This window comes from Argiope bruennichi, chromosome 3, assembly GCF_947563725.1.
Source record: "Argiope bruennichi chromosome 3, qqArgBrue1.1, whole genome shotgun sequence".
NCBI classification, from domain to species: domain Eukaryota; kingdom Metazoa; phylum Arthropoda; class Arachnida; order Araneae; family Araneidae; genus Argiope; species Argiope bruennichi.
Window position 1 is genome coordinate 143,298,852 of NC_079153.1, and position 19,758 is coordinate 143,318,609.

General features: G+C 26.9%; 1 protein-coding gene across 1 annotated transcript in view; it reads left to right on the top strand.

Annotated features, from left to right (window-relative positions):
- Positions 1 to 19,758, top strand: part of LOC129963034 (apoptotic protease-activating factor 1-like) — a 55,139-nt gene that overhangs the window by 31,389 nt on the left and 3,992 nt on the right. Inside the window, exons 9-16 of the mRNA XM_056077045.1 lie at positions 2,888 to 3,029; positions 8,379 to 8,509; positions 11,373 to 11,996; positions 14,864 to 14,980; positions 15,698 to 15,823; positions 15,899 to 16,018; positions 17,952 to 18,080; positions 18,745 to 18,882. Of these exons, the coding sequence (XP_055933020.1) occupies positions 2,888 to 3,029; positions 8,379 to 8,509; positions 11,373 to 11,996; positions 14,864 to 14,980; positions 15,698 to 15,823; positions 15,899 to 16,018; positions 17,952 to 18,080; positions 18,745 to 18,882 (1,527 nt within the window). The remainder of the gene's footprint in view (positions 1 to 2,887; positions 3,030 to 8,378; positions 8,510 to 11,372; positions 11,997 to 14,863; positions 14,981 to 15,697; positions 15,824 to 15,898; positions 16,019 to 17,951; positions 18,081 to 18,744; positions 18,883 to 19,758) is intronic.

Sequence of the window (19,758 nt, forward strand, 5' to 3'; positions counted from 1 at the left end):
AAATAGAAAAAACATCAAGATTTTTACTATCCCTTGCTTTCTGAATTCAATAGCCAATTATAAGTAACATCTTTGTAAAATGCAAATATCATACTTAATTGCTATTTTTGCAAACCATTATTTTAATTAAATGTATATCAATGAAGCAATGTTAAGATCCTTCCTAGAAAAATAAACAAGTTGTATATATAATATTCATTTTATGCCATCATTTTTTTTTTTTTCATCTATCAAAGAAAACCAATAATTTTTAAAGCTTTTATTCTATCTAACTTGAAGCAAAATTAATCGCTTTCATTTAAAGATGTGATGATACTGTTGCTTTTCAGATAGTAAATGTATAAGTATTTATCTCACACATTTAAAAGTTAAGTTCTGATCTTTGTGTCTTAAGAAATTCAGCTTGGAATAGAAACATGTTTTGGAAATTGCTGTTTCAGATAATTTGAAATTTAAATGTGCTAAATATGCAAATAATCATACATATGTTTTCAAACATTTGTTAGTGGTGAAATATATATATAATATATAATTTTTAAAAATTTATTTCCTTAAATTTGTTTCATTAAATTAATTGCCATTTTAGTTCCTTAGCTTTTTAATAAGTAGTAGCTATATTAATTTTTTTTTTTTTAAAAATGCCTAAATTAACATTTTTTTTATGGGAAATGCCTAAATTCTGAAAATTGCTATATTTTTCTTTGTTAACTATTGAAAAATTAGTATGATCCATAATAGTTTTTTAAACTGAAAATGGTAATTCACTTAAACATTTCTTAGATTAGAAATTGAAATATGCACATTAACAAATGTAATGGTTAATAAAGTAACAATAGCTGATGAAATTTTAATAAACTGTCTAACTATTCAAGGAGTTATCCCTTAAGTACATGCCAGTAGAATTTTACAAAGGAATGGGCTCAATCCTTTATCAGATTATTACTTATCACCTACTCTTTGTTTTATGTGAGTAGGTAATATTTTACAATCTGCACATCATCTAGACAATCATTGTTCAAGAATGTTTTGGATTTTGAAATTAAATCATCATTATAATACATTTTTGACTGCAAATTCTAAATTATATTTTTTTCTAATTGAAATTACATAAATATATTATGCATTATGAGTTATTCGAGTTAGAACAATACTTTCTACCCTCTCAGGATGGTGGAACTAGTCGTGTCCATAGAGATCTGGTTCACTTATCAGAGACAATGTGCCCCGTCTTGAGAAGAAAAATATCTTGACAGAAATTTTTTCAATTTTCTTATCTATTAACACCTTTCCTCAATTATTCTGCAGCAAATCACAAGGTATGAAAATCAATCTGCAAAATATGCTTTATGTGTTTGCAAAAAGTGGCTTAGCAATCAGGAGAAGTAAGGGAAGAATTTTGTTCCAAATGCTATTGCAACAAAACATTAATGCATTTATATAAAACTTTCAAATGAAATATTACGAACAGAAGAAAAAGAAAATGCCCTGCTCCAGAAGCCATTTATATTTAATCACTGATAATGACTAGAAGCAAATAATGTATAGTATGTCTATGACCCATACACTTATTATTTCTTTTATGCTTCTATATGACTGCAGTGATATATTTCTGGAATTTCTGATGTATTTTGCATAATGAATACATGAAAAAATTGCATGCATTCTGTTAATTTCAAATTGTTGAAAATTATATGCATGCTACTATAGTTCAGAATAGATTTCAAAGCATCATGTTCTTAAAAGTGTATAGCACTGAGTCAAGAAATTTAGATTTGCATTATACTGTGATAAAATATATCCCAAAATTTGAATTCAATTGCTCTAAAGTCCTTGTGAGTTAGTCATGTTTTCCAATAAATCATTGCAAGTTTGTCCATTTCTGGCTTGTGATATCATATTTATTATTATTATTATTTAGTAATCTGAAATGTATCATTGGATATCAGTGAATGAATGCAAAACTGTGCTATTTATTTGTAAATATTAGATACTTTAATCACATTTAAATATATCTAAGATTGGATATTTATATTAGATATATTTGCCTAATATATATTTTAGATATGTTCAAAATATATTATTTAATATTCTTCCATGTAAAACTCTTCTGTTGAATGTAATTAGAAAAATATTATTTAAAAGAAGTTGCTGAAATATGCAAATAATGCATGTTATCATGATTGAATTCAGAGATTTATAATTTGACAGTCAGTCCCTACTTCTGTGTATTGTTAGAGCCCGAGTTAAATTTAAAATAGCTCTAGTTAATGAAATAATTATGTGATTTGAGGGAAGCTTTTTAAGTGATGGCGATAATTATTTCTTTCAAAAAGGCATACAACCAAACTAATAAGCTGAATATATATTTTAATATTATTTTTATGCTATGCTCATGTAACTAACTATTCAGCTTTAAGTTATATAAAGGAAATTTGGGAAATTCATCATTACACTCTTTCTCCCATACAGGAAACTGTGTTCCTTTAGTGGGCAGAACTTGCTCTCCCACTTGGGGCACACCAGGATTGCCCTACTCTAATTTCCTAGAGAACTATGGGAGGTATAGAATACAACTTTGTAAAAATTAATTATTTTAATTTATTCAAGGTTGAATTTGGACCTCTTAATAGTGTTTGTTCAATACTCAAATCTGAACATTTCCTGTTTTAGAAAAAAAAATGGAAAAATTTTAGTTATATCCAAACCTTATATGTGTCTTATCATAAAATAGTAATGCTACATTTCATGAAAATCCTTAGTTTAAAGAAAGTTACTATTACTCTTCCAAAAAAAGTTTTTTTTAATTATGATTATTATTATTATTATTCACATGTAAATTTCATTATCTGATTAATTTATAATAACATTTCTTTCTGAATTTTTTTAGGTGAAACTATGGGACTTACCCACTGCAAATGTTATTAAGGAAAATTCTCATGCAGATGTTATTAATTATTGTGCTTTTAGTTCTAAAGGAGATTATTTAGCGACTGCATCTGCTGATACAACTGTTAAAATTTTCAAAATACGTAAGTTTTAAAACATTTTCATAATTCCCCTAAAAGTTATATGTTACTTTTTAAGTAAAAATGTATAAATAATTAGAATGTATAAATAATTAGAATGTATAAATAATTTCCTTTTGCATTTATTTATAAAATGTGCCATTTTTGTATTGCTTCAGAGATATTTAAGAAGTGTAATGTTAAATTATTTATATCCACTAGTGAATTGATTTTAGTAAGATTATTTTTCTTTCATAGTTTTTTGTAAATTGTCTTTAAATTTTATTTTTTGTAAAATGTCTCTATTATATTTAAATTTCTTAGTTAAAAGTATAAAATGATTTTTTTTATATAAATTAGGAATTTAGTTCCAGGATTATCAGGATCAAAAATTGCAACTAGCATTTATTTATATAAGTATTGCTATAAGACTTATACTTTCAGTTACAAACTTTTATCAAATAGGTATCAAAATGTGAGAAAATACTTTGTGTTCTCTTGAAAGCAAGAATAAAAAAAATGCATTTTTATACAGCTCCCATAGCAAAAAAAAAATATTAATAAATAAAAAGGATTTCTTACACTCATCTGTAAACGCAAAGTTCAATTTTTCTGTCTGTAAAATTTATTGAGGTATAAAAAGGCATGTTTTATTGATTTAGACTAATTTTTCATACCTCAGTCTTGTTTTGGTGTTTGATCTCGTTTTTCATAGTCTTGTTTGGGAATATTATATATATCACAAAAGGTTATTAAGAAGGTGAATCATAATACATTTTCTTTCTTATTGAGGCATTTATTAATTTTCATTATAGTTTTAAAAACAGTCAAATAAGACATCATTTGTACATTAAAAAAAAAACTTTCAAATGAATGAATGCTTATTCTTGTTCAGACAAGGAATGAGACAGTCTACTTGTTTCAAAGAGTATAAGTATAATCCTTTGCTATGAAAAATTCCATTTTAGATGTTTTATTGAAAGAGAAATACATTTTTTTTTTCATTTGAAATTAAGTAAAAGGATGAAATTTGGTGACCTTTCTATCCGGTGCTATACATACCTTGCATATATGTCCACATTGTCTTGAACATTGTAAAGGATTATTGAGAACGTAGAAGAGGCCAAGTTATTTATCTCAAAATCTTATAAACTTGTTGCAAAATGTAGCCAAGATTTAATCCTTCCTGTTCAAACTGTGGTTTTTCTTGTTACGAGTCAAAAATTTGTTACTATTTTTGATATTATGTATGAGGATCTGTTCACTTTTGCCATTTTTTTGGGGGGGGGGCACAAGATATTTAAAAAAATTGCTACTGGCTATTTTAAAATTTTCTGCCTCAGGAAAGTGGTGTTCTTGTAGGTCATCAACTGTAATTCACATTGATTTGATTTAAGCTTTGGCAATCAGGCTGGTTCACTGGGAATATTGGATAATAGAGATAATCTATATATCTAAGATAACTGTCGTAGCCAAAGAATCTATCAACCAGGCCTAATTATTTGTCTCATTTCTCTCATTTTTATATTATATGGAAGCTAATGACTTCTAGATATGTCATCAAATATCTCTTGTCAACTCTTCCCCTCCATTTTTGAGAGAAATCATGAAAGTACTTCACTATGCATTTTCTACAAGGAAAAATTTTGGTAGACCTTCTCAGCCTTAACTACTGTACCGATTTTGCCAATTTTTATGTCATCGGAAACTTGTGACCCAGATTATGTCATTAATGGCTGTTTGCCGCCCTCTTTTCTCATGAAGTCCTACAGTTTGAAAAGATATTGCAAAATAAGGCATTGACTGAGCTCACAGCCTCAACTCTTAGACTGATTTCGACAATTTTATAACTTCCTCAATTTAGTTAACCTCTCATAGTGCTGTATATTTATTGTGCAAGTACAATTTCAAATAGTTCTTCCTTTCATTGTAATTCCATGTAATTCATCAAAATTAATTCCATAACTAAATTAATACTATTAACATGGTGGACAAGCAGCTGCTGGCCATTGGTTGCTAGTTTAATTTTTCAAAAATCTATATGCTGATATCAAACACTTAATATGGGATTCAGTGGGAGCAAAATGCTGAAAAGACACATTGTAATTTTTTTTCGGGGGAGGGCAGTTAAGAGATTTGAAACATGAATACCAAAACTTAGTATATACTAGTGGCGTAATTTCCATGGAACAAGAGGGTATAGATGTCTCTAACATAAGGTTCAGCAGAAGCCATGAGGGCAAAAATTGGTACATTTATGCTATGTTTTAGAAAAAAATATTACAAGAAAGCAAAAAAAAAAACAAAAAAAAATGTGCCATATGTACTTCCTACTAACCACTGGCAGTGAAAAAATTCATATTATGTCCCGAGTGTCAATTGCCCTTGCTAGGCTAGTGATATATATCTTGATTCTCAAAAGTTTAGATAACTGCTCCTCATTTATATACTTCCTAGGAATGTGGGCTGTTTAGATTCGAGGAGAATGATTAAATAAGATCATTCCCTCTATATAACATAAAAAAAGCCATTCCTTTTTTTTTTTTTTTTTTTTTTTTTTTTTCTTTTTGTGTATTGGAAGAGAATGTGAGGAAATGTTTAAAAAGTTGTATGAATCTTTTTACTATTTAGTAGAATTCAACGCATTTTTGAATGATGTAGCTTGCAGTTCATTAAAATTTGAGAATTCCGAAGAATCCAAGAATCAAATGCATTTTAAATTTTTTCAGATATTATGGCAGGTACTTTTTGATAATTCTATCATATGATCAGAGCATAATTTAAAGGGAATTTCCTTTAAATAAAAATGTTAAGGATGAAAATTTTAAAGAAACATGTGTTACACAATGTTTAATTTTAGATGAATTTGAAGGGGGGGGGGAGAAACTGTTTTAGTATAATAATTTTCTGTTAAATTCATTTAATTTTGTGTTTTCGTGCTTTCTTGTGGTTTAACTAAAACTTATCAATATTAAAATGAAGTATTATTTAAGATTACTATTCTTATGCTTTTGTTGGTTTTTCATGCCTACAAATTAATGTAATCCTTTTTTACAAATCAACATTGTTGGCATACTTCATATTAAAGTATTTGGATTTTGTTTTTATAAAGTTTAAAAAGTGTTTTAGTTTAACATTTTTAATTTTAAACATTTTGTTAAAAACATTTTAAATTTTAAATGAATTTTATGCATTAAGAATTATGTGCTAAATACTGAAATCAACTCTGATAAAAGTGATCAGCAATCATATTTTGCTTTTTCATATTATCACAATATTTGCAACTTTAAAACTGCAAAATTAAAAATAAAAATTCAAAAAATAATAAATTTCATAAAAAAATAATTTTTGAAATTTGTGTTAAGGAATGAAGGCCTCAAAATTTGTATTGTATAACAATTTTTGTAAGACTTATTCTATCTTTGTTGGTGTTTATTTAAAGTATGCAATAATCAGATACAAATGGTGAATCTAATTAACATACAAAGAATTAACTCTGCAGGGCTTGTTAGAATAAATTGGTATTACTTTTACACTAATTAATATCTAAAATTCAAGATATGTATTCTTTATGCTGTTACTTCTTAGATGGGTTTGTAAATTGAACAGACTTCATTGAAGAAGGCATAAACAGAAATTAGTTATAAATATTTACAGTTAAAAAGAAGAGCAATCTAGCTTTTCTGCAACATACACTTGCAATGCACTAGGACACTCACAGTGCACAAGGTAAATCCTAGATGCTGTGCGGCAAAACAGTTTTGATTTTCGGCCAGGTTCAGCAATTTTATCGTAGACAGAAATAACGACAGTCGCATGCTAACCTTATTCAATGTAAGAAGTTCATTCTCTATCAACGATTGTGCCTAGATTTTTCTATATCCTCGAAAAGTTGCCAATTTTTTTAGAAAAGAGTAATAATTTCTCACAATGCCAAGAAGTCAGATTGAAAAATATGTACCAGTATTTACTAAATTTTCTTACTCTGTTCTGTGTTTTAACTTTCTTTAAAAATTTTATCCAAAATTTGTTTTTTCTTGGGGGGGGGAGGGGGTAAACTTTTTTATTCTATTAATTCTTTAGTTTTATCAGAAATTTTTCTAATGTTGGATAAATATATTAAAATCTTTTCATGCTTATTTTATTGGGATTGTATTCTGAGAAATTAATAATGAAAAATTTATCTTGCAAAAATTAATCAACAATTTCCTCTATAAAATAATTGATTTTTTTCGAGATTTAATTTTTGTTCTCATATTTACCATTGTAAATTATCCCGTATAAACTTAACCTGTTTCGATTTGTGCAATTTTAAAAATTTGTATTTATATTTGTAAGTGAAGCTTTTAATAGTTATTTATCAAATATTTATTTTACAAATTATTATGACTGTATATTTGTTTCTTAAAGTTGAGTATAATCTGTAAAATGTGAAAAATTTGGAGCAAATGTAGGTATATTGTTTCAGAATCAGTTGTGGAAATTTGTTGATGTACAATTTGGGGAACTCAGTTTTATAGCAAAATTTAGTTATCAAATCACTTAGATGCTGACCGTAAAAAAAGTGAGAAGATAATTATGTGAGCTGACATCGGTAATCTGAAAGTTATACTGAATTATGTTAAAGTTAGAAATATTCTAAAAACCCTTAAATTCAGATAAATCAAGTATCTAATTTAAATCAGATTTAAATAAAAAAAATATCAATTTATGGGGAAAATCATTATCAAATTTCTTGGATAGCAAGTAATCTTCATCTTATTACAATGCCAATATTTTTCTATGTGCTTATGGTGGTCTAGAATTTTTATATAAGCCAACCTATATATTTGACTTCAAAATTATAAAACAAAATTTTCCATATGCTTCGCACATGTGCATTTAAAAATTATGTACAACAAATGTTAAAATCTCAAAGTATTTATTTTCATTGTCATCCCTTATAGGCATGTTGCCATATATTATGTTTCATATAATTTGGGTGAAATTCTACATATTTGAGAGAGAAATTTAATGTTTTAAAATCTTTATAGTTACCAGATATATGCTATTTTTATAAAAATGTATATAAATGTTAGACACAGCAAACTGAACAACTGGTGAAAATTGCAAATCATCATCAATTTTCTATGTAATTATTTGTACCCATACACCAATGTTTCTTCATAACTTTTGGTCATTTCTCTAAATGTCCTTATGACCAAATCTTTGCAATAAAATGTAGGTTCCTGCAATTCTATTAAGGTGATTATGAACCATTGTAATCAGATTAATTTCACATATTTTTATGTCTTACAAATTATGCTTAATTTAAATGCATACGTACATTTAATTCATGGTTCCATAATCTTAAGTAAAAAAAATTTTCTGTAGAAAAATCTTTTGATGATTCAGTACATGTCAAGTTGCTCTTACCCTTTAAGCATGCTTCTGATGTCATTTGCTGTTCATTTTCAAACGATGATAGATATGTTATATCAAGTGATATCATTGGAAATACTCTAGTAAGTATGTTCTTTTTAATTTTTGGCAATTAGCATTTTTAACATGTTTTAAACAGCTTTAAATAAAATTGCATTGATATAAATAATTCAAATAAGGTTGTGATATTTCAGATGATGGTATACTAATGTAAATGATAATTCAAATGAGGAATCCACTATAATCAGATCTTAATTATTACTTACAAATTTAGGGGAAGAAATTATTTAATTATTATTTTCAATAAGTAGTTTTCTACCTGAAGTATAAAATTTCGACATAAAAATAAATAATTTGGATTTCAAAACATATTTTTCTCTGTTTGACAGAGAGCTTATTCGTAGCTATTTAATTGAATTTCAATCTTCATTGCTAAAATCTTCCTCAAACTCATTTTAAATCATTTTGGACTGCAACTACATTGCAATTTAAGTTTTTTAATAGGTGATCTGATAATAATGTTATGATATATTTCTGAGATGATAAAAAATTTTGTAGCATGTTAAGTGCTAAATATTTTATAATTAAAATTTTACACCCAAAGTGTTATTTGCTATATCTAATAATATGACCAATTTTATTTTAGGTGTACGATTAATATTCTAACAGCAATAAATCAATTGCATTAATTTTCAGAAGGAACCATATATATATATATATATATATATATATATATATATATATATATATATATATAATATACAGGCTATAAGTTTATTTTATTAGTATCTATATTTTCTTGAAAATGTTGTTTATTTACACACTTGTGTATTAACCACATGCCAGTGATTAATCACCAAAAATGATCTCCAAAGGTATCATATATATTGCAATCATCGATAAATCATCGGAAAAAGTCATAGTGTATATAAAAGTATATATAACATTTGGTTGCATTTTTGCCCTCTCACACTTTTAAAATAACTCTTTTATGTTTAATAAAATAAAAGTGTCATATAGATTTTGCATTTTCTAATAAATTATATATTTGGTTAATGTATATACATTTATTTGAAGAAAATGCACATTAAAACAAAACTCCAGTTACAGTGTTTTAGGATATACAATGAGCATCAAGTCAACAATGAATAAAAATATGTAAATAATAAAGCAATTAAAGGTGTACTATAAATTTTAAATTTTTATACACAGTCTTAACAGTTTGAAAAAGTTTATTAAAGATCTTTAAAAAATTTGTATACAATGGAAATTTACACAATATACTTAAATTCTCGAAGTAGTCATTGTTTCTAAAAGTTTTGTAATCATCTGCAATCTACATCAACATGAGTACAGTCACATATATCAATATAATCCATATATAATATGAATATCACAATATATGATTGATGACTTTAAAATGAAACATTGTGGGGATTTCAAATTAGAGATATCAAAACTATTTTATGAATAAAAATATATCCTTAGAACGAAAATTATGGATTCTTCAATGCAAATGATGCATGAATTTAGTTTGCACTTTCTCTAGAATTTAGCATTTATTTTTATAATAAAGATACTCAATAAGACTACAACATTTAAGATTTCACTATTGAACTTAAGAATTTTTAAAGCTTTCTCATTTGAAATGTCATTAGTTCTGTATTTGAGAAATCCAAGTTTATTATATATTTTTGAAATGATATCTTCATGTGAAACTCGTTTTATATTTATATGTTATTAAAATAAATAATAACTATATCATAACCTAAATTAGAGAAATTTAAAACATGATTATTAATATGATAGAATTGCAGCGGCCAAACAGGCGATAAATGACTGTTTGTTTTGCCAGCTGGCGACAAGCATCACTCACAACTATGGAGATGAACTTTGCACTCCAACGAAAACGAGTGACTCACTTCCTGGCTTGCTCCAAACTTCTGCCTCGCACTGGTCGATGGATATATGTCCAATGTATCATGATCTATATTTGTTTAATTAATTTGTAATTAAAATTTATTATTGTTATCCTACAAGGCTGGCAGTCTTTCATTAATTAGTAATGTTTTAATACTTTAAGTAAATTTGGCAATGCATGTTAAGCCACGCACTAAAAATTAAAGATTAATGTATGTATTTCTTTAAGCCTAAATGTCTGAAAATATGTTGCTTATTTTGCTGTCTGAAAATATGTTGCTTTGATTTGAGACTTCTAAAAGTGCAGGTTTTGGCTTTAAATGTGATCATGTTATAAGATTTTGAATAAAATTAACATCTGTTTATACTGGTAAAAACCAATAGGTTTCTCTGCTAGATTCATTATTACTGTAATGCTCTAAAACAAACTTAACATAGTAACTCCAATTACAAAATTAATTTTGAATTTTGGATACAAAATACAAACAGCAATTATTGTACTTGGATAACCATTTTGGTTGCTCTGACTCTCTTTAAATAAATATATTGTGAACTATAGAAACTGTGAGAGATATCCTGTATCTCTAAATATCAAATAATCGATCAGAATTCATTCTTAATGTATAAATCAATAAAATTATTTATTTGATTAGCCTTTATATTTTCATCTGTCCTAATAAATAGGTGGACATTTTTTCCTTTTAAAATACTCGTATTTTTATTATTTGTAAATCAAACATTCAGTGTTAGGAATTGTAAATTCTGCAGCAAAAAAAAATAATGATACAGTACAATATTTATTTATTTATTTTTAATTTAAAAGCATATTATTCATTGTTTACATTAATTATTTTAAATTTTCACCCCTTATTTATTGAATTCATGCAGCAGACCCACAAGTACCATTCTTTTACAAATTTCAAAATAAACCTTGTCTTTCCTCTTTTCCGACTGCAATGTTCAATTTACATCTTTCATTTAAATTCGAAAATACAATATTAAACTAATGACTCATTCTTTTAACAGGTTTGGAAATTTGATGTTCTTGGTGAACGTGAACACATTCCCATGCGCTGTTTCTCTCATCCTCATGATCTTAAAAAAGAGCCATTTAGATTCTCCTCTTTAAGTAATGATGGCAAAACAATTGGCACTGCTGTCTATGATACAATAAAACTTTGGGACTTTAAAACAAGAAAAGAGAAAAAAAGATTTTGCTGTAATAATAGAATTATAAAAAAATTCATTTTTTCTAATGATGATTCTCACATTCTGCTTGTACAGGATTATGCTATTTTACTTTGGGATATTGAAAATGATAATATGCTAACAATTTTTTCTGATGATTCTTGTGCTATAAGCAGTTGCTGTTTATCAACTACTGGAAAATATATTGCTTGTGGAATGGAGTCTGGCTGTATAATTATTATTACAAAAGAGGGTCAGAAAATTCTACCTAAACATGATAATGAAATCCTTAATGTGATGTTTTCAAAGGATGAAACAAAACTTTTTTCTATTTCCCCAAATTGCTGCATTATTCATAATGTGAATGCTGTAGAAACCATACCTCTGATCAGTGGCAATTTAAGTGTAGTGATGGATGAGGAACTCACTATTGCTTCTTCAAAGTCTTCCTACTCTGTAGCGGTATGTATTTTATATATGTGTGTGTGTGTGTAGGTTTGAGTGTGAATCTCAGAACCAATAATAACAAGCATTTGATCTTTTTAAATATATTATAATTAATAATTAAAGGGACTGGCACAACATTTAGGACAAGCACAACGCTTAAAATAATGAAAAGAGAAAGGGAGGCTGGCTGCCTTTTACACAAATTTTTAAAAATCAGCATCGCAACATCGCCTTCTTCGTACAGCGTGAAGTACTTCCAACTCTCTCCCTCTAGCGGGAAAAAGCGAACGCCATCACGTCACTCCCATGTGTGTTGCCATTGCATGGGGCTAAATCTATCCCCCCCCCATATTTATATATATATATAATATAATGTCAGTGTATTGATAGCTTTGAATGTTAAGCTTAATTAATTTCCTAATTTTTATTTTAAATTATCCTATGTTAACTTTATTCTAAAAAGTTCTCTTTTTTCCTGATCTAATTCCCACTTTTTTATATAATTGTTCCTTACACATATCTAAAAAACTGATACTTTTGCATTTCCTACACCAGGAACAAAGATATAAAAATCCCTAGTATTCACATTTATTTTTCAAAGATACCTAAGATTCCCTTGCTAAATCGATACATAGCTAAGAAAATCCCTGTCAGAATATTATAATAAAATCATTGAAGGGGAACATTTTGGTCTTTTGCTCTTATATCATGCTATAAAAGGTTCATAGAAAGTTTCAAACCATGAAAAGTTAATAGTTTTAATTGCAACTCTAAAAAAAGCCACCAATATTTCCAGATAACTCCATGAAATTTTTTCCTGTGTTTTCATTATGATAAGTGTACATTTTTCTAATTGAACCTTTCGGCTGATTTTCCTTTATATATTTTTTTTGTTTATTGTAACTTCTTTTTCACCGCTTGAAGTATTCTAACCTATCTCAATAAATCTAGCTTAGTCATTTTATTGTAGGTACATGTTATTCTTCTGCTTTTTTGAGAATACAAAGATCTTAAAAGGACTTTATTGATCATCCCATATATGTACAGGCTTAGCAAAAAAATAAGTTTCCTATTTCAAAGGGCTTGCAATGCATTCTGTTCATCCTAATGAGAAAAAATATGTACAGATAATTCAAATGATTCTTTTGACATTTAGATCAAAATTATTACCGAAATTCACCCAACAGATTTTGCTACTCCACAGATGTTACTTATTTGTATATATTAAAAATGTGAAATATCATTTGCATTATAACTCATTTCTATTAGCATTATTCTTCGAATGAAAAGAAGACAGATTTTGCATGAGCATTGGCTCCTTCTCTGCACATCATATTTATGTTACAAGAGAAAGTGCTACAGGTAAAATTGTTCTATCAGACTCAGCAGAACTCTGTTATCTGTAAAAAAAAATTCCTTTGCACGAAGTGGATATGAAGAGATTTAATGTCTCCTTATGCCCTATGCAAGATATTTACAGAAATTTGAAATAATTGAGCAATTCTAAGTAGAGAACGAAAGTAAATCCTTCTTTTACCATCAAAAATAGAACTACCATGGTCATTAAAGCCAGGAGTCAAGCTCCGTGTGAATGTGTCAGTTGTTTCCGGTATATGGGATATACCATATTCCATTGTACAAGTCACTATATCTATTGAAAGACAACAACTGAAGAAATTCATAAAACATTTGCACTTCAGTTCCTTTCTGGAATGGGGGTTGACGTCACTTGACCATGGAATATTCTGCGAAGTAATGAATACTTTTGCCTCAGTGAGCAAGTTAACACCCATACTTGTCAAATTTTGACAGTGAAAATTCTCATGCTATCCAGGAACTCTTGCATCTTGAAAAAGTGATGGTATGTTGTAGTTTTATGGCTTCTTTTATCATCGGACTATGTATTTTTTAAAAGATTTCTGCAAATGAAATCTAAACCAATTCCATCACAGGACAATGTTACTGTAATATTCTGAGGAATTTTGCAATTCCATAACTTTAACAGCATGGGTGCCTTCAAGCCATCATTTTCACTCAGGATTCCATACACTTTCTCTCGTTAACTATCGTGTAAAGCAATTGTTAAGACAGCATTTCACAGATGCAAAAGTAAGCAACCATCATTTCCCAATAACATGTCCTCATTGTTTGCCAGATATTATCTCCTTTGACTTTTAGTTGTGGGATTTCCTGGAGAACAATATGTTGCATCAAATGCCAGCAGCTGTGCCAGATCTGAAGGATAGCATTTTGTTTTATTTTCTTGATATTCTAGCAGACTTACTCCAGTTGTCTGTGAAAATTTTTGTTTTACAATTGAGCATATTATGAAATATGAATGGGTGCATACTGAGCAAATTTAACAATACTTTTTATATGTTATTTATGTTAATATTAATAAAGCATATTAATTGTTTATGCATATTACACTGCCAAATGTTTTTATATTAATTTTTCTTTTATTTAATAAATATTATGTGCATCATTTGAATTATCTGGGCTTCAAATTTTATCTCATGTGGACCAATAAAACGCATTCAAGAATCCCCCTGAAGTAGAAAACTTATTTCTTTCTGATCCTGTATGTATGTGAGATTTAACATTTTTACAACTTTATTGTTAAATTACCTTGCTGTGCAATATTTTAAAATGTTATATGCAGCAATTATAATAAAAGAATTTACCTTTTCAAAGAAAGAACTTTTCCAGAAATATTAGTTATGAAAAAAAGAAAGAAAGTGTATGACTGAATATATTTGAAATGTATAAACAATCCTTTAATAATTTTAAATTTCATCTTTCTTGTTTTGGATTTTTCATTGTTGCTATTGTAATTATAAGTTTCTAAATTCATTAATTTTACTATTTGATCATCATTTCAGATTATGAAAGGGCAAGTAATAACAGAAACAAATTTAGAAGATGAAAAAATATCAGCATTTTCATTATCCAGAGATGGTTCAAAAATTTTCATTGGTACTGAATGTGGTTCTGTAAAGGTATTTTTATCCCCTGGTTCTTTTTATGAATTATATTTATGGCTGATTAAAAATTAAGAATATTTAAACTGATAAGCCTACTATTATTAATTCTATTTATCAGAATCCTTAATTTTGTTAATTGATTACCATTATCATAAATAGATGCTTATTTTTATTAAAGATTTTTTTTATCAAAAATAATTTCATTTACTTATTAATGTTTCCAAAAAATAGGTTACCTGCCATAGTTAAATAGATAAATTATATCTGGATAGATAAATATCTTAGATAAATTATATCTGGATAGATAAATATTTTAGATAAATTATATCTGGAGAAAATCTGTTCATAATTAATATTATTTAAGCGATTAAAACAGCTTATTTTCATTAGAATCTGTATTCATGTTTGTCTTGTCATTTTGAGGATTTCATGCATTTTTTGAAGTGCTTACATTTTGATACTAAAGAATTTTAATAAAAGAAACTAAAGAATAATTTATAAAAGAAACTAAAATATGGTTCGTGTTTTATTAATGTCATTTTTATCACCTTATTAATTGGAATTTTATGTTCATATCCTATTTTCATGTTAATGATATTACAATAAATTTTATTTGCAACTTCTATTATTTTTTTAATTTTTACTTTGGGCTAAATTTCTGAAAAGTTCTAAGCATGGTTCATTATGTTGAAAATTATTATTTTGTTTTAAGAAATATTTTTTCTTTTTTAGGTTTTTAATATTATTGAAAAAAATACTGTAGAATTATTTCCTAAACATTGTGGCAAAATTACTTATATACTTCCCTCTAAAAATAATCATTCCCTCTTTACATGCTCAGTGGATGCAACTGTTAATGTAAGTTGAAAATCTTGAAATTGCTAAAATTTCTTATATGACTCATCAGCTTCTTAAGTTGTATTGTTGTGTTAGGTTTGGCAAGGAGAACAACTTCATGTAACACTGTCTGGGCACAAGCTTCCTATTGTTATGTGTGTGGAATTTAAAACATGTAATCAGCTACTAATGTGCTGTGAAGATGGTTTGCTCAAAGTATGTAAAAAAAAATGTTTCAGTGCTTTTTTTTTTTTTTTTTTTTTTCCTTCCTTCTTTTTCATTATCCCTCTCCCTTTGGCAACTATAAATGTACTCAGTAGCAAGTGAAAAATGATCAATTGATTGACCATGGGTACATTTAGCATTAATATTATCTCTTATCCTTGAAAATTGCTTAAAAATTCTTCTTTGCATATGCATAATTTAAAATTTTCTATTGTTTTCATGTTTGATTTCTTTTTCTTTAGTATATCAATATTGAAATGTATAATTTCAATGATTATTTTCTACATTTTCATGCATGTTGTTTATATTTATTAAATTTATATGTTTGTATAATGAAAGTTACCTTTCATTGATAAAATCTGTAGCATTTTGGACAATAATCTAAATGATATGCTCTAATTATATTTAGATTGTTTTATAAAATTTTCATTAAATAAAAAATATTTTACTAAACAAAAACATCATTCAAATACACTTTGAAGATATTTAAAAAATAACTATGTTCTATAGGATATTAGTATATGTACTTATGATATTTTTTAAAGCCAAATATTTGTAAATATTCTTGCATTGTTAATATGTTCTTTCTTAAAATTGTTTGGATTTTTTTGCCCAACATATATATATATATTTACTTTCATATTGATATATTTTATAATGATTAAATGCAAAATGGTAGTTCATGATTAGATACTTCCTATTATCTTCTTAAATGTATACAATACAAAATTTTCTTTGATTTTAACAGTTTCAGATGTTCCTTCTAAACTTTTTTTTTTACTGTATAATCATCACCTTGTAATATTTTCTTTGTTTCATAAAGAAAAATTACTTTTGCATAAAAGATTGAAAAAAAAAATTTATCATCAAATTTTTTTTTAAGTTATTCTGTTAACCTGTTAATATTCAATTTTCAAAAATAAAGGAAGGCAAAAGATGGATATCCATACTTATTTTATTCAAAATAGTTACTAGAAACTCGTAATGTAGTAACAATCTTAAATCATAACTGTGCCTGCAATTAAATTAAAAATTGGATAGTGGACGATTAACAATATTTCTTCGCGGTCAATCATCACTTTATTTTTTATATTAATAATTTAATAAATAAGTTGAAAAAGAGTACTTGTGTATTTAATGCATGTCATAGATGAACTTTTGATTTAATCAATATCATGGTGAGCATAGTCAGTAGACTAGCATATCTTTGATAATTAATCATTGATTACAATTTGGTGATTTGTTTGACAAATAATCACTGACATGCAAGTTAATACACAATACCAAACATAGACATGAAAATTTTGAATGAATATTAAGTGCATGATGAACCAGAATATGAAGACATATAAGAGTTCTAGAGGAATATAGAGTTATAAATAAAAGTAATATTAGTGTTGCAGACATTTTTTTACCATCTAATTTGATATCAATATTAATATCCAAGTAATGAAATAAATTAAATAAATGTCTTTCTCACTCAGTGTTTTATTTATGGAACTACGTTTTACTACTACTACGTTTACGTTTTACTCGTTATGGACTACGTTTTACTCAGGCAAATCAATTGGTTGAAATCGTAGTGTCATTATTTTCAAGAATTTTTCTCTCTTAGTTTCATTTTTGAAATGATGCGAGGAAGTTGAAAGTAATCTTTATTTATTTTTGATATTTTGATTGGTTAATTTTTTTAAAGATTTATCTATATAATGTTTTATTAAAAATAATGATTTTCTACTAAAAAAACCAAAAAGGAAAGCAATAATAAAATTTTACAATTTAGTTATCTACTTTAGCATTATTTGAAAGAGTTTTATTGAAATTTATACTTTTAATTGAATTAGACATATACGAATTAATGCAAAAAGAATGTCTATGTGTGTTTGTGTTTCATCCATACTTATGATACATTTATTTATTATAGGTGTGCAATACTGATTTAGGTAACTGTATCTACAATCTAGAAGGCCACTGTGATAAAAATATTACACACTGTGATATATCCTGTGATGATGAATACTTAGCAGCAACCTTTACTAATGGGAATATTGTGGTATGTACACATTCATATTTTATTCTAAATGCAGCAGACTTTTACTTTAATCTCATAAAAATTCTGAAGAGTTATGTTTAAAAATTTTAGTTCCAAACTTTTAAGAATTAATTATAACTGAAGAAATGAGTGTGAAATATTATAATTTGATTTTTTTTTATATTTAATTAGACATATGAGAGTGATTATGATAGCAAAAAAGGGTGTAGCCATTTATTTCAATGTTTTTATTGACTGAATATATTTTTAAATACTATAAAATACCAAGTTGTGCCACCAGTAGCACCACTGACTGAGCATTACTCTTAAATGATCTGTTAAGCATGTTTTCATATTCTCTTTGGTTTCTATGTAGGCTCTTCAAAATGCATGAGATAAGAGATTATATGGAATCTTGATTCTCTTTTATGGAAACTTTCTGAGAATAAAACATTTTTTTTTTAATGTGCATCTCAAATAATGCTTAACAGAGGTAAAATGTTAACTGCATATGCATTAAGTCATCTGCTTTTTTATATGATCAACAATGTTCTGAGTAATTTCACCCCAAAAAAGGGATTGGCGAAGTTGTCTATTTTATTAATTTTTATTTCTCATACTGTTTTTATTATTTAGAAATTTTGTTCTCATACAGTAGCAATGTTTTTACTTAACACTTTCATAGGTTTGGAAAGCTGAAAGTGGAAATTTATATAAGATATTCTTTCTCCCTCCAAAAGTGAGGAATCTTACTGTGAGATGTTGTCAGTTTTCACCATTGGCAGAAATGTTACTTGCTGGATTAGATAATGGAAATGTCGTGGTAAATATTTAGGTTTCTTATATATTTATATTAGTCCATTGACAGCTCAAACCAAAAAAATAATGATAACTGTAATAATAATGGAATAAAAATATAATAAGCCTCAGTATAATTTAGTTGCATATTTCATACATAGTTGCAAATTTCATGCATTAGATTGTTCGGAAAGTTTCCACTATTGTACAGTGACATGTGTTAGTCACTGTAAAGGTTTTTTTTATCGGCCTGTGAAATTAAATATTTTATGAGAAGTTGCACTTTCGCTAATAGTTGTAATATTCATTATATTCACTGTCACTATGTAGCATAAATAGGGAGAAAGAGAAAGTATATTTTTGTTAGTTAATGGGGTTTTTTTTTTATGCTTTTCTAACCATGATAAAGATATGAGCAGTTTACGGAGACAATATTGTTTATGAATAAATAGTGCAGAGATAATTTGAAAAATTCAAGAAAGGCAGAATTGCTGTTTAAGGATGGCAGTGCTCCAGGCGGACATCTCTAGTTTTCTGCTATTCACCTATAATGTGAGCTTTTAATTTTAAACAGGAAAGGATTTATCTTCAATTAATTCTATAATTTTTTTGCTTAATCAAAATGCTCATAAGAAAAATAGAAAATAGAATTATTCAATACTGAACTTTTGTGTGCACTACAGAATATATTTCAATATTTATCTGAAATCTTGACGGTGTTTTAATTGATTGATTGTGTGTGTATGTTTGATTTATTGATTGATTGAAATCCATATTACATCTCTTAATCAATGTTTGCCTTAAGATGTTTAAAAAAAAAAAAAAAAAAAAAAAACATTATTGAAAGGTGAATTATGAGCCAATTTATTTTAAAGTTAAGAAACAGCTTGAAGATTAGTTA